The sequence below is a fragment of the Tupaia chinensis genome, unplaced genomic scaffold, assembly GCF_000334495.1.
Source record: "Tupaia chinensis unplaced genomic scaffold, TupChi_1.0 Scaffold150112_1, whole genome shotgun sequence".
NCBI classification, from domain to species: Eukaryota; Metazoa; Chordata; class Mammalia; order Scandentia; family Tupaiidae; genus Tupaia; species Tupaia belangeri.
The window spans coordinates 253727-269867 of NW_006209952.1; the positions used below are offsets into that span (position 1 = coordinate 253727).

The 16141-nt window shown below is 36.4% G+C and overlaps 1 protein-coding gene across 1 annotated transcript in view; it reads left to right on the forward strand.

Annotated features, from left to right (window-relative positions):
• LOC102494534 (putative ubiquitin carboxyl-terminal hydrolase FAF-X) overlaps nucleotides 1-16141 on the forward strand; it is a 171076-nt gene that overhangs the window by 28366 nt on the left and 126569 nt on the right. The window contains exons 3-6 of the mRNA XM_027769644.1: nucleotides 2666-2811; nucleotides 7280-7359; nucleotides 10452-10564; nucleotides 12217-12435. Coding sequence (XP_027625445.1) covers nucleotides 2666-2811; nucleotides 7280-7359; nucleotides 10452-10564; nucleotides 12217-12435 — 558 coding nt within the window. The remainder of the gene's footprint in view (nucleotides 1-2665; nucleotides 2812-7279; nucleotides 7360-10451; nucleotides 10565-12216; nucleotides 12436-16141) is intronic.

Genomic DNA, 16141 nt, shown 5'->3' on the forward strand with positions numbered 1-16141 from the left:
GCCGCAATCCCTTCTCCATTTGTGTTTTGTTACATTAGATAGCTTATATCTATTTTTCTTTGTTTATGTCTTATGGTTTTAGTTTGTTTAATCATTTTTCTTATAAATATTGATCTGCTCAGGTTTTTGTCTACTCTCCTTATTTTAATTTTTTATTCTACCCTCTTGGATAATTTCTAGATAGTTCTTAAATTAGTTTATTCCCTTCTTTTCATTATATTTTTTAGATATTTAAAAATTATTTTAGTTAACTTAAGGCTTAAATACTTTTTTTGATAATTTAATAATTATTATTTGATTGTATCTTTGATTTAGGGATGTTTTGCTGGACATAGAACTTTAGGTAGTCTTTTTTATTGATTTACATATTTTCAATTCCTTGAACATAATTTTATTATCTTCTGCCTGGAAGACAACTGTGTTGTGGCTCTTTGAAGAGAATATGAGTTGATAAATCTCAATGGGTTTTGCAAAAGTCAGCTGTCATATAACTGTTACTTATACCTTCAGTTTTTCTGGTCTGTGGTTCTCTATAGTTCTCTAATTACATATTTATTGTAATTACATATTTACTGTAAATTTTTAAAGTATGTTTTGACTATTCTTATTCTCTTTCTGGGATTCAGATTACACCTTTATTCTTGAGTCTTAGGATATGTAATACTCATACTTCTTTTTCAGTCTTTTTTTTCCTGTGTGTTTTACTTTGGGTTGTATAAATTTATCTTTTGGCTCATATTTCCATTTTTGTTGTATTTGTACTATTAAGTACAAATAATGTATTTTAAATTTTAGATACTATTCCCCCCACCCCAGTGTTTTTTTTTTTTAATTTAAATTTATTTGTTTACTTTAATTCACTGTACATCATTACAACATACAAAATGAGATTTTCCATTCAGAGTACACTATATATTGTCTCAGTCAAGCACATCAACATACATTTTATTGTCAACAAATAATTTTCCATTTCTTATTTCCTGTATGTTTTGCCCCCCCATTCTTGATTCTCTATCTTACTCTCAGCCATCTCCCACTCTCTTCCCACACTGTCTCTGATATCTATGTTTACTTTTTATACTGTTTTCCCCCCATTTTTTACTGAATTACTAAAGATCTTAATTAATCTAAATATTTTCGTAGCAAACACAGCTGATATATACATTTCCATGAACACAAGTCTAACTTTAGGTATCATATAAAGTATCACCTAGCTGGGTCTATATATCTTAACTGCAGTCATCGAATGGATTTTTTTTTTTCCTGAAACTTTTTTTTTTTTGTAACTTAATTTACATTCTTTTCCTAAGCATCATCATAGCATACAAAATGTGATTTCCCATCTAGAATATACTGCATAGTGACTTAATCATGCATATTATTATCCAAAATTTTCTACCCCTCTTTCTGACCCTCTGTCCTTTCCCACCCTCTTCTCCCACTGTCTCTGGTGTCTACAATTGTCTTCTATTCCTTTTCCGCCCACATTGTGTTGATCACACAATTTCTTAAATAATCTAACTACTTTCAATGGTAAGTTCATATGGTACTATTAAGAAAACCAGTTTTAATTTGAATTATAGAAATGCTAAGGTACTTTTCTTAAAGCCAGGAAACAGCAGGCTCCTCTCAGGATTTTGGGTATGTACACACCCAAATCCAGCCTGAGTTTCAAGCTGCTGAGTCTGGGACTCAAACTGTGATTGACCATGTGGGAGTCCAGCTATGTAACCACTATGCTATCTGCTGGTCCCAAAGGTAGAAATTTTTATGTGCAAAAGTTGGTTGTTAGAGATTTAAAAAAAAAAAAATTTGTGAACCTAGAGCTATTTTAAAAATAAAACTTAAAAGGTCCCAAAGGATGGGCTCAAAATTGATAGTAAAAACTTGGTCAAATGAAAATTACTTGACAAAGATACTGTGGGACATACCCTTTTATGTCTATGTTAAGGGTTGAAGGTATTGGATCACTGGAAAAGTCATGACATTTTAATATAAAGAAGCATAGAAAAAAGTACTTTTTTTAGGGACCAGCAGTTTGCTGGTAATGGCTATGTCGCTGGACTCCCACGTAGTCGGCTGCGGTTCATGTCCTGGACCCGGTGGTTTAAACTCATGCTGGGTGTGTGTGCGTGTGTGCCCAAGATCCTGAGAGGAGAATGGAGGAGAAGGGGTTGCGGCATGGCCACCCCCCCGGGGGGTGATTTCTCGCTTTCTATCTCTCTGTCTGTCTCTTTCTCTGTCTGGCGAGCGCATGCGCCCTATAGCAAAAACCTCTCCCCCCCCAAAGTACATGACTTTTTCAGCAACCCTATATATTGTCAAATTTTTAATGGAATTTGATTATATATAGTGTTAACCTTCAAAAAACTGTTTATCCAGTTGAGTAGGTAGTTTTTATTTATATTAGCATCAAAAATTTAAAAATTAATAATCTCTAATTTTACTTTGGTTAATTTATACTTATTATGTAGCCATTTATAGTAATGTTTGAAAGAATCTGAATGATGTAGAAAAATATGTCTGTGTTGACCCCCTGAAAAGGTAAGCAGTGTGATACCAGTTTTATTAGAGATTTAGAAATTTATGTAGAGATAAATAAGAACAATTAAAAATAGACATTATTTTCACTTAATGTGTCCTTATGTTTGAATTGCTAATGAAGACCTTGCCACCTGATTCTTCCAATGAGAATTCCCCAGCAACACCTCCAGATGAACAGGGTCAAGGTGATGCTCCACTACAATTTGAAGATGAGGAACCTGCATTTCCATATACTGATTTGGCAAAGTTGGATGACATGATCAATAAGTATGTTTATTTTGATTTTTCATAGTAGATATAATGTACTGGAAAAACAGACTACTTATTTTCAACATGACAAATTGTCCTAAATAAGAAAAAAGAAGTGGACTGCAGTGACTAAAAGGTCTTACTGCCTTAATCCTTAACATTTTAGTCATAGCCAAAGAGATACTGTATCTTCCTTTTTATTTTGTTCTGTTTTGATTGGTAGTGGGTACATGAGTTTGCCAGTGAGAGACAGGGAAAGGAGACATTTTGGGACAAGGTCATAAATGGCTGTCTTCCTCTATTCCTTTAAGCTGTCAGAATTTGGGTTATGCACACACATATCTGGCTTGTTTTTCAAGCCATTGGGCCTTAGTCTCTACAGGGCTAGCCTATAACACCCCTCTCCTCCTCACTCTGCAATTTGCTGTAAGGTCTATGCATTTTCTCGAGAGAGACAGGGTTGGGGAGGTAGGAAAGGTGGGGGTATGGCCTTGTCAAAATCCATTTTTATCCATTCTCCTTGGGATTTTGGGCATGCACACAGTGTGTTTTTTAAGCTGCCGGGTGCGGGATGTAAGAGATTTGGCTGCCTCAACCACTCTGTTAAACCTATAACCTATTATTATTGTTTAAAGAATTATTTACTTTTATTTTTTATTAGTATTACTTTTAAATTTGCTATAGGACATGCATAGTCACCAGAGAGAGAGAAAAAGGGAGAAAGCAAGATGCCAGATCCAGAGCTTAACTGTGGCTGGCCTGGTCCAGTGCCTCAACCACTGTGCCACCTGCTGGCCTCTGTAACTTATATATTTATTTTTCATTTGACCAGAGTGACAGAGAGAGAGAGAGAGAAAATGAGAAAGGAAGCCACCAGGTCCAGGACTCAAGTCATAGTAGGTCATATCCAGTGCCTTAACTACCATGCCACCTACTGTCATTTTTTTTTTCCTTTCTTTTTTTTAAAGATTTTTGCTATAAGGCAGGTATACTGTCCGAAGATAAAGAGACAGAGACAGAAAGCAAAAAGCCACTCCTCAGGGGAGATGACCTTCCCTTCAGTTCTCCTCTCAGGATTTTGGGCACACATTCACACACACCCATGTGTGTTTTAAGTCACCTGGTCCAGGACTCAAACTGTGGTCAATATCTGAGTCTGGCAACATAACTATTATGCCATCTGTTGGTTCCATCACTTATTTTTAATGTTGTTAAAAAACATTGAAAGGTAATGGTATAAAATTTACATGTTCATGGAATTTACTTTTTTTTTTTAAAGAATTATTATTATTATTATTCAGTTTTGACCAGAGACAGACAGACAGACAGACAGAAAGAGAAGAGAGCGAGCAAGCTGCTGGGTCCAGGACTTGAACTACTGTTGGCCAAATGGGAATTCAGTGCCTTAACCACCATGGCACTTGATGGCCCCAGGATGACCATTTTTTTTTGGTGGGGGTTTTGTTGTAGAGCACATGCACTCGCCAGACAGAGAGACAGAGAAAGAAAGTGAGAAATCACCCCCGGGGGGAAGGCGCGCTGCAACCCCTTCTCCATTCTCCTCTCGAGATCTTGGGCACACACACGCACACACGCCTGGCGTGAGTTTAAGTCAGGGACTTGAACCGTGGTTGACTACTTGGGAGTCCAGCAGCACAGCCATTGCGCTAACTGCTGGTCCCTAGGATGACCATTTTTTTAAGAGACATTATTCCAAAGTTGTATTGTTGCCTTTTTTTTTTTTTTTGGAGAGTTTTTTTTTACTGTAGGTTGCGTGCACTCGCCAGGCAGACAGAGACAGACAGAGAGACAGAAAGCGAGAAATCACCCCCTAGAGGGGATGGCCACACCACAATCCCTTCTTCTCCATTCTCCTCTCGGGATCTTGGGCACGCACGCACATGCGCCCGGTGTGGGTTTTAAGCCACCCATTTCGGGACGTGAACCGTGGTCGACTACGTGGGAGTCCAGCGACATAGCCATTACGCTAATTGCTGGTTCCCAGTATTGTTGCCTTTTTTTTTTTTAAAGGGTTTTTGCCATAGGGTGCATGTGCTTGCTATAGAGATACAGTGACAAGGAAAGTGAGAAATCCCTTCTCAGGGGGAAGGCTATTCCAGAATCCCTTCTCCATTCCACTTCTGGGATTTTGGTCATGCAAGGATATGCACCTGGTGTGAACTTCAAACTTCAGGACTGAAACACCATCATTAGCCACATGGGAATCTACCATCTGAACTGCTATGCCACCTCCTGACCCTGTATTGTTGCTTTTAAAATTTCATTTGATGGATGTTGAATTTCAGTATATTTTCTATAAGGATTGGGAGATTGAATTACACTATTCACACATCTTTAGGGGTAAAGTTGGTATGTCTTGTTAGTTCACTACTAACAGAAATACCTGAGACTGTGATTTAAATAGAAATGTTGGTAAAGTGTCTGTCTGTTTAGTGCACTACTAACAGAAATACCTGAGTGTAATTTAAAAAGAAATAGAGATTTATTCAGCTAATGATTTGGAGGTTCAAGATCCAAGGACCAACTATGGTGAGGCTACTACAAATCGGTGCAAGTCAGAATCTTAGACAGAGTGACAGTTCATGAGTTTCTGCCTATTCTGTTTCTTTTCTTTTCCCTCCCTCCCTCCTTCTCATTCTTTTTTTTTTAAAGAGATTTTTACTATAGGGCCCATGCACTTTCCATAGAAAGTGTGAAATCACCTAGGAAGGCTGGCCACACATACCACAATACCTTCTTCTCTCAGGATTTTGGGCATGCATGCACAGGTATCTTGCTTGTGTTTTAAGCTGTTGGATCTGGAGCTTGGACTGCAGTTTACCATGTGGAAGCCCAGTGCTTTAGGCACTATGCCAGCTGCTGACTCCCTGGTTTCCTTTTCCTTGCTAATTCATACTGGACCTCAGTCATAATGGCCCCACACTGATCACATAATTTATTTTAAATATTTGTAACTCAACACATGAATTTGAGAGAGACACATAAATAAATATAAATGGTGTGTGTGTGTTTAGTAAAAACAATCATAGATATAGTATTACTTGTTTACAACAAATTATTTGTAATGAGTCTTTTTTTTTTTTTTCTTTTTCTTTTTAAACTGTTGGAGAGTTCTGTCTTCATCACAGAGAGATGGGGGAGAACATACTTTATAGTGCAGTGTAGTTCCATATCAGTGCCTTGACCTGCATTTCTTCATCCTGTTGGGAGTTTAGGGCACACGTGTACCTGACATGGTTTTCAAATGTTTGCAGCTGGATTTCAGACCACAGTGGGTTATGGTAGGATCTGGATCCTTTAACAACTAGGCTATGGAGTTGGCCCATGAGTCATTTTGCTGTATCTTAGTGTAGGGCTTATGGGGGTGGTGGAAGAAAGTTTTTCTGCAAAACTGAGATAGTCAGTGGATATATTGTAGATGGACTGTATTTTTCTTGAAATTTTTAAAACTTACTTGTATCCTGAACCATGAGGCTTAAAAACTCATGCCAGTTATATGTACATGTGTGCCCAAAATCCTTAGAGTAGAAAGGATTGCAATATGTATCCCCCCCGACCCCCATCCAAAGTGTCGATTTCTCATTTTCTGTTTTTCTGGCAAGCACACGTGTCCTATAGCAAAAAAACAAAACAAAAAAAAAAACAAACACTACTTAGGATAATATAAAGCTTTTTTTAAAAAATAAGTTTTTGAAATAGTGTTCTTATAAAAATAGGCTTAAAGACAGATGACAGTTTTTTTTTTTTTTTTTTGAGAGATTTTCACTGTAGGGCGCGTGCGCTTGCCAGACAGACAGACAGACAGAGACATAGAGACAGAAAGAGAGAAATCACCCCCAGGGGGGATGGTCACGCCGCAATCCCTTCTCCTCCATTCTCCTCTCGGGATCTTGGGCATGCAGGCACATGTGCCCGGCGTGAGTTTTAAGCCACCGGGTCCGGGACACGAACCGTGGTCGACCACGTGGGAGTCCAGCGACATAGCCATTACGCTAACTGCTGGTTTCCAAGACAGATGACAGTTTTAAGAAAAAATTGGTAAATGTCTTGTTGAGATGAAGTATTCAGAGGTTTGTCTCATTTCTTTTATCTTTGTGTAGATTAGAACGAGATTGTTACATTGTTTTTATAAATAAATATGAACCTGAAAATAGTACCTTTTGTATTAAGAGGTACACATTAAATTAATATTGGAATGTTTTAGTTTAAATGTTCTCTAAAAGTTGTTCAACTGAATTCTCTGACAACATCTTTATAAAAATCTGCATGTACATATAATATGTGACTTTAATTCTACTAAGTAGATAATTTTACAATCACTTTAAAATATATATATGATAAATATCATTAGCTTTTTTCACTTTTTCATAGTAAAATATAGTACATAATTTATTTAGTATTTCCTTAGTGCTCAACTAATAAATTATTTCTTATTACTCATTATTATCTTAATAATAATTCTTAGGCCTCGATGGGTAGTTCCTGTTTTGCCAAATGGGGAATTAGAAGTTCTTTTAGAAGCTGCTATTGAGCTTAGCAAGAAAGGTGAGTTTAGATATTGTTTTCGATAATGTATTCTACTGTGTATACTTACACATTCTTTAATTAAAAAGTTATTTATTCCTAGTCTGCAGCTAATTAAACCTTCTATTTTTACAAAGACCAAGAGCAAGGGTTCATAGAAACCTTCAGGTAGTGTTTAAGGATATCTGAACTCTTCAATTTTATGTAGACTTGCACATGTCTATTTCCATACAGAAGGATGTATCGTTTTAGCAGATGTTTTAAAAGAATTATTTATTCAGTTTTTATTTATTATTATTTGCTCTAGGGCATGTGCACTCACCAGCAGGACAGAGAGAGATTGAGAGAATGCAAGCCACCAGGTCTGGGACTTGAACAACAGTCAGCCTTACAGGAAATCAGCACCTTAACCTCTATACCACTTGCTGTTACCTCGTCTCATTATTATTATTTTTTTAAAGAAACATTCAACTGTGTTTGTTTTCTTATTTTAATTTTACCAGGGAGTGAGAGAGAGAAAGAGAGAGAGAGGAAGAAAAAGTGAGAAAGCAAGCCACCAGGTCTGGGACTCAGACCATGGTCAGCTATGTGGGAGTCCAGCGCCCTTAGCCACCTGCTACTTGCCAGCCTCCCTTTTCTTTAAGTGGTCGTTATTCAAAAGCTAGAAAGCTTTTTTTCCAGAGTATAGTAGGTTTCTAAAATTGTTACATGAAATAATATGCATTTAAGTATATTTTGCCATTTAATAGGGCCAGCCATATGATGTTAGGTGACATTTTTGCCTTTAAGTCATGTGTGATTGACAAGCACATTAATTTGTATACAGTTTCAGCAAAGATTTAATATTTAGTTACTGTTTTACTTACTAAAATGGCATTGAATTAAATGAATGTGCTAATGAAACCCCACCTGTGACTTTTTTTTTTGGAGAAGTTTTCGCTATAGGGCGGGTGCGCTTGCCAGACAGACAGAGAGAGACATAGAGACAGAAAGCGAGAAATCACCCCCCAGGGGGCATGGTCACGCCGCAATCCCTTCTCCTCCATTCTCCTCTTGGGATCTTGGGCACGCACACACATGCGCCCGGCGTGAGTTTTAAGCCACCGGGTCCAGAATGCGAACCGCGGTCGACTACTTGGGAGTCCAGCGACATAGCCATTACTCTAACTGCTGGTTCCCCTGCCTGTCACTTTTGATGAAAATGGTTATTTCACTAATGCTACATGTGTTTCTAGAAGCTGGCATGGCGTGGTAGTTAAGGTGCTGAACTCCCGTCATGGCCAACCATGGTTTGACTACTGGACCTGGTAGCTTACTTTCTCATTTTCTGCTCTCTCTCTGATCAAATAATAAAAAAAAATACAATGAATAGTTTTTGGAAAAAAAATAAAATGTTACATGTCTATATTTATTTATTTATTTATTTTAGTAGAAGAAACATTTTTTTCAAGAGATAGTCCTGTAAGATAAGCTTATTTATTTATTTATTTATTTTTAGTTTTAAATATTTTTGCCATAGGGTGTGTTTACTCGCCAAAGAAAGACAGAGAAAGGGAAAGTGAGAATCATGTCCCGGGGGACAGGCATGTTGCCATTGTTTTTCCTCCATTCTCTTCCTGGGATTTTGGAGTATGTGTGCATTTATGCTAGCATGATTTTTAAGCCACCATTTGGCAAGTGGGAGTCTAGTACCTTAATCACTATGCCACATGCTGGTCACAGAAGCCTTTTCATAAAGAACACAATTTTAAAAGAAAATTATAAAGTTTTTAATGTTCATCACAAGGGAAAGCTTTATTTTTAGAATGAATCACTTTCGATGATTTTATTCTATTATTAGAACCAAAGGTATTTTATGTTTGTGAGCAGATGTCCAGTAACATTCTATTATTTTAAGATCTTAAAGGTGAAGTGAAAGAGCAGTAATCTTTTTCTTCATCCTGCAGCAGGCACTAGACATGGCCTCATCACAGAGTGAATTATTTCCAGTGTCATTAGACTTTCAATATCTATAGTACCTTGTAACGTCTGTATATTGTAGAATATGTCTGTATGGCCTGGGAAATAATTTCATTTAACAATAATTACTCTATAGTCAAAGATTTAGTTTTTATCTTACTGTAACAAAAATAATTTAGTTGCCTGTAAAAATATTTTACAAAATTAAAATCTTTTGTCACTGTTTAAATGTATTCTATTATTTGTGTTTTTAGTCATGAATTAAGCAAATATCAAATACTGTTGTACTAAGCATATTCTAGGTCCTAACAGTACAAGATCAATAAAAGTATTAAAATTTTACTTATAAGAATTGACATTCATTAGATGTGTATCATTTTCTTTCTTTTTAAAAAGAATATTTTATTTAACTTTTTATTTTTTAAACTTGACCAGAGAGGACAGAGAGAGAGAGAGAGAGAGAGAGAGAGACAGACAGACAGACAGACAGACAGACAGGGAGAGGAGAAAGAGAGAGAAAGTGAAAAAGTAAGCCACTAGATCTAGGTCTTGAACCATGGTTAGCCATGCGGAAGGACGTCCAGTGCTCTGACCACCAAGCCCTACCTGATTAAGACAGATTTTGTTTTGAGGGTTATTAAAATAAAAACCTACCTTATTGTACAGATTTAATGCTTCTTAAGTTCTTATTGACTCAAACATTTTCTTTTTGGATTGGAGGTACTTGAGTATTAAAAAAAGGCATAAAGAGACTTAGGAATCATCTCTTTCACAAATTGGGTAATACATGGGTAATTGCTCACCAAAATATTTTCTAAATTGACTTTTTATATTTTTTTAAGATTTGAACTGTGCTGTGAAGTTGTTTGATTCTTTACCTGTTGGTAGCTATCTTTTTATTATGAAAGTCTAGTATCGTATTTTGATGCTTTTTCATTTAGCCGTAATGCTTTATTTGATATGGTTTTACATGGTTTACTGTTAATGTCACCTTTTTCTTTGTGATAATTTTGTATCTTTTTTAAAAACTACAATATTTCTTCTTAGATAAGTATTTTATATATATACATTTAGAGATTTCTAATGACATGTTTAATTACATACAGAGAAACATTTCCTTATATTGGGTTTATTTTAATTTTTTAATCTCTTAGGCCTTGATATTAAAAGTGAAGTATGTCAACGCTTTTTCCGTGAAGGGCTAACAGTATCTTTTACTAAAATCCTTATGGATGAAGCAGTGAGTGGATGGAAGTTTGAAATTAGTGTGAGTCTTGTATGATAATATTGATAGTAATAGTCACGAATGTTTTATACCATTTTGAAAGAAAAATATTCAAGACATGGCATGTTTTAGATTCTCAAAATAGCTTGTTCTGGTTCACTTAAGGGTCTAATTTTGCTGCAAATTTAAATAGAAAAGACAGTCAACATGTATGATGTCCAAAAAAAGAGACTTTGGGGCTGGCAGGTGGCGTAGTGGTCAACGGTGCTGGACGTGGCGGGTAGCTTTCTCACTTTGTCTCTCTCTCTTTGATTAAATTAAAGTAAGCAAATAAATAAGGATAAAGTAATTATTTAAAATAAAAAAAAGTCTTTAATTTTGTTATGTGGTAAGAGAGAACAAATAATCTCCCCTGGAAATGAAGACCACAGATATGCAAGGTCATGGTACTATATACTATATAGTATATACACATACGTACATGTGTGCCTGCCCTTTAATTTTTTCTTTAATTGCTTGAAGGCATGTGCCTTTCCCAGAAAGTGGGAGAAAATGTTATTTCTCCTTTTCACAATTTTGGGCCTCTGTAGATTTGCTTGGTATGTTTTCAAGCCACCACAGCCAGGACCCAAACTGCAGTTGACTGTTTAGTAGGACTGTAGACTGTCACCTCCCTGCAGGGCCAGCCTAAACTACAGTTTTGATTCCAAACAGTTGGTTTAGAGTATTACCTAACCAGTAGTACCTTTAAGTAACTACCAGAAGAAACAGAATGTACTCTTAAGTACCTTTAGCTTAGGACAAAAGTATTAGAAACTGTCATCAGTTTAAAATACCATCATATTCCAGGGACATTAAAAAGTGAGAAAATAACCACCTTTTTACTCAGTTAATGTAGCTATTCCAAGTTTCTGGTCTATATTTATGAGATGCAGTTAGTGAAAAGTTATGAAGCAAATAACACACTTCTTTGTGGACTTGAACATACAGACTACAACTAGGACATTTCCCCTAAATGACAATGGCATAACAATGCCAATAGCTTCCGAGTTTAAAAAAAAAAAGAATTTATTATTTAATTATATTTAACATCATTATCACTTTAATCTGACCAAAGATAGAGAGATGAGGTGAGAAAGCAAGGTACCAGGTCCAGGACTCAAACTGTGCTCAGCAATGTGGTTGTCTAGCGCCCCCAACTATCATGCCACCTTTTGGTCCCAATATGTTATTTTTTAGGTGTAGTAGAAGATATTTTGAAAATGGTATGTAACTTCAGACTTGAGACTTGGATTGAAGGGCTCTTCTGCCTTGGATAATTGACTCAGCTTTAAACATTAGTTTTGGAATTATGCATGTACAGTACAGCTTCCTGGGAGAAAAATAATTATTTTTAGTTATCCAGTGGTCATGAGGCAGAAATAGAATGCCTAGGTGCCTACTGTATTTGTAACTTTTCTCAAAAAGCTTTTGTGAAAAAAATTACAAAATTATTAAATGTATAATAATTTATCTTTACCAATAAATTAGATTTATCACAGTATAAGTAAAATTAAATAAATTCAGATGACTAGTATGGGAAAAATGGGAAGAGATCATTATTACCAAGAATTTATATATTTTAAAGTTACAGTGTTTTCTCTTTATAAACCATATCATTTTCTGTCCAATTCCCTTCTTCCCAATGTTCACAGAGGTGTATTTTTAACAATACTCATCGCCTAGTAGAGCTTTGTGTGACCAAGTTGAACCAAGACTGGTTTCCACTTCTAGAACTTCTTTCCATGGCTTTGAACCCTTATTGCAAATTCCATATCTACAATGGTACACGCCCAAGTGAATCAATTTCCACAAATGCTCAGCTGTCTGAAGATGAATTATATGCTTGTTCTTCGGACCCTCGATCACCAAAAGTATGTTGTTTTATTGTTTTGAAATTAAAAATAAAATTTTTTTTGCATTTGTCATTAGACTGTTTAGTTACGTGAAACTCCTTTTAACATGGTGATTTAATATAACTTTATTTTATGTATTTTATTACGTAAAGACATATGCATTATTGATTCATTAATACTGAACTCATGGTAAGTGCTCCTGTTACTCATGTATGAACAAAGCTTTCTATGCATTGGTCAGTTGATGAAAATGCTCATTGGGTGACTAGCATTTAGCATAATGGCTATGTTGCTGGACTCCCTTGTAGTTCACTGTGGTTTAAGTAGTCCACTGGACCCAGTGACTTAAACTCACACTGGATGCATGCGCGTGTGTGTCCAAGATCCTAAGAAGAGAGTGGAGGAGAAGAGATTATGGCGTAGCCATCCCCTGGGGGGACGATTTCTTGCTTTCTCTCTGTCTCTTTCTTTCTGGTGAGTTCATGTACCCTATAGCAAAAATCTCTTCAAAAAATAGAAAGAAAATGCTCATTGGAAGCTAACCTTTATTTTCTCTAGGAGGAATGACTTAATACTTATTTAGTCATTGCTGGTTCATAGTGACTTTAGAGCATATTAGTTTAACGATAATAAACACTGACTGTACTTTTTATTCTGTTGAAAACAGCTGAAAACTCACATTTATTTACAGACCATACAAACTCAGTAAAGCTTAAAAACTGTTCTAGTTTGCTTTCATAACATGCCGTTAGCTATTTCTCACAAGGAACTTGATTCTTAGGAGAAACATCTTAGTGTTGGTCCACATCTGAATATTGGGTCATTGTAGATAAATTTTCTTATCTCAAACAGAAGGTAAACTGCTTCATTTGAAATTTTAAGTTATTTCAAAGAAGTATAGTAGAAGAAAATGAATTAATTTTATGTGCCAGAAGAGCTAAGGAAAACAGCCTAAATGCTGAATTAACATTCCCATTTTGTATAAGATCACTTCAGTATCTCAGTGGAATACATATTTCGTGATATTTGAACACAGGAAATAAAAAAACAGCAGAGCATGCATTTGTCATGCACACACACATACAGGCACACACAACTAGAATTCAGAATATAAGAGAATGATACAGAATCCTACTAATATGTAATCTCTCCTGTTTTTTTGGGTGGGGGGCAGCTTTTGCTATAGGGCTTGCGCGCTTGCCAGAAAGAGACAGAAAGTGAGAAATCACCCCCCAGGGGTTATGAGCACACTGTAATCCCTTTTCCTCCATTCTCCACTCCGGATCTTGGGCACACACGCATATGAGCCTGGCGTGAGTTTAAGCCTTTGGGTCCAGGACTCCAGTCATGGTCGACTACATGGGAGCCCAGCGACATAGCCATTATGCTAACTGCTAGTACCCTTAATATGAAATCTCTATGACTAGACCTAATGTACTTTTTCCTGTCTAATTTGGATGCCTATTTGTTTCTTTATTTTTTCTTGAATATTTCAGTTTCTAGGGCTTTCATTACTGTTTAATAGAGGTGGCAGAAACAGGCTTCCTTATTCTTGTTAATGATCTAAGAAAAAATACTTCCAGTTTTTCATTAGCGAATATGTCATTAGTGGTGGGCTTTTATATACAGTCTGTATTGTGTTAAGATAGTTTCCTTATTTCCTGATTTGCTGAGAGTTTTCTTTTTTTTAATTATCAGTGGGCTTACATTTTATCAAAATTTTTTCCTGCATCATTTGAAATGATCATGTGACTTGTTCCCCTTCATTTCGTTAATGTGATGCATCACATGGACATTTTTATGTTAAAATGTCCTTGCTTGTCAAGAAAAATTTTTCAAAGTTTGTGTATTGAATGTCCAGCAATTAGCATAATGGCTATGTCGCTAGAATCTCATGTAGTTGACTGTGGTTCGCATCCTGGATCTGGTGGCTTAAAACTCAAGCTGGGGGCGTGTGCGTGCCAAAGATTCTGAGAGGAGAATGGAGAAGAAAGGGTTGTGGTGTGGCCATCCACCCTCGGGGGTGATTTCTCCTTTTCTGTCTCTGTCACTCTCTGTCTGTCTGGCGAGCGCTCACGCCCTTTAGCAAAAACCTTTTTTAAAAATATTTTTATTATTTATTTTATTTATTCATTCATTTATTTTTTATTTGACCAGAGAGAGACAGAGGGTGAGAGTGAGAGAGAGGAAGTGAGAAAGCAAGCCACCAGATTCAGGACTTGAACCCTAGTTAGCCACGTGGGAATGTACAGCACCTTAACCCACCACGCCACCTGCTGGTCCCAGCAAAAACATTTTAACAAAAAAGAAAATTTATAGGTACAATTACTTTCACATTCCTCATATTTTGTTATAATCATTACTGAGCAATTTCACATCTCTATTTATAATGGAAATTATTCTATAATATGTAGTTCTCATTTTTACTTTGATATATTTTTTTTTTTTGGGAGAGGTTTTTGCTATAGGGCACGTATGCTCGCCAGACAGAGACAGACAGAGAGATAGAAAGCGGGAAATCACCCCCCAGGGGGGATGGCCACGCCGTAATCCCTTCTCCTCCATTCTCCCGGGATCTTGGGTATGCACGCACATGCGCCCGGCGTGAGTTAAAGCCACCAGGTCCGGGACTCGAAGCATGGTTGACTATGTGGGAGTCCAATGACATTGCCATTACGCTAACTGCTGGTCCCCACTTTGATATATTGACTTAATGTTGGTCTGTGGGTAATTGTTAGTCCAAGCCTTATAGATTGAATTTTGGCATGTTACCTTTTCACTTTTTTTGGAAGAATAGAATATAGGAATGTTGATGTTAACTTTTCATTAAATATGTAGTATAATTATCAAATGATGCTCTTATTTATTTTTTGATTTTTGTTTGTTTGCCACTGGGACTGTGTGCTTAATGGAGAATGACAGAGAGAAAGGGAAGAAGGAAAATGAGGAATTATATTCCAGGGGGATGACCACACCACATTGTTGTCTTTTCCATTGTCTTGTTGGGATTTTGGGCACACATGCAGAGGAACCTGGTGTTATTTCATGCTACAGGACTTGAATCTGGGCAAAGTCAACCGGCTGGGATCCACCTGCCTTAACCTCCATTCTACCTGATGGCCTGGTCCTGGACTTTTTCCAAAATTTTTTTTTAGAAAATTTTTGATTATTAAATCAGTCTCTCTATCACTTTTCTGCCTAATTAGATTTTCTGTTTCTTCATGACTTAGTTTTGATATAGGTTGTGTGTTTTTAGGAATTTGTCCTTTCAGTGGGGCCAACATAATGGTTACATTGCTATATTCCTATGTATTTGACTGTGATTCAGGACCTGGACCTGGTGACTTAAAACTCATGCCAGGCGTGTGTACATGTGTGCACAAGCTCCCGAGAGGAGAATGGTGAACGAATTGTTTCATGCAGTCCATGCTGAGGAGTGGTGATTTCTCACTTTTCCTTTTTCTCTGTCTCTGTAAGAACATGCAACCTATAGCATAAATCCCTAAAAAAAAAAAAATCCAGAAATAAATAGTGCTTTCACCACTTCGTTATTAAGTTTGTTGGCATAGGGTGGTTTATAATCTATTAATATGTTTTAAAATTATTTAACTATTTAATTTTATTTATTCATTTATTTATTTTTGATTTGTTTTTTATTTCTTTTTTTTCCTGTTTCCTTTTTTTTTTTTTTTTGATAGGTTTTTCTCTTTAGGGGGTGTGGGTT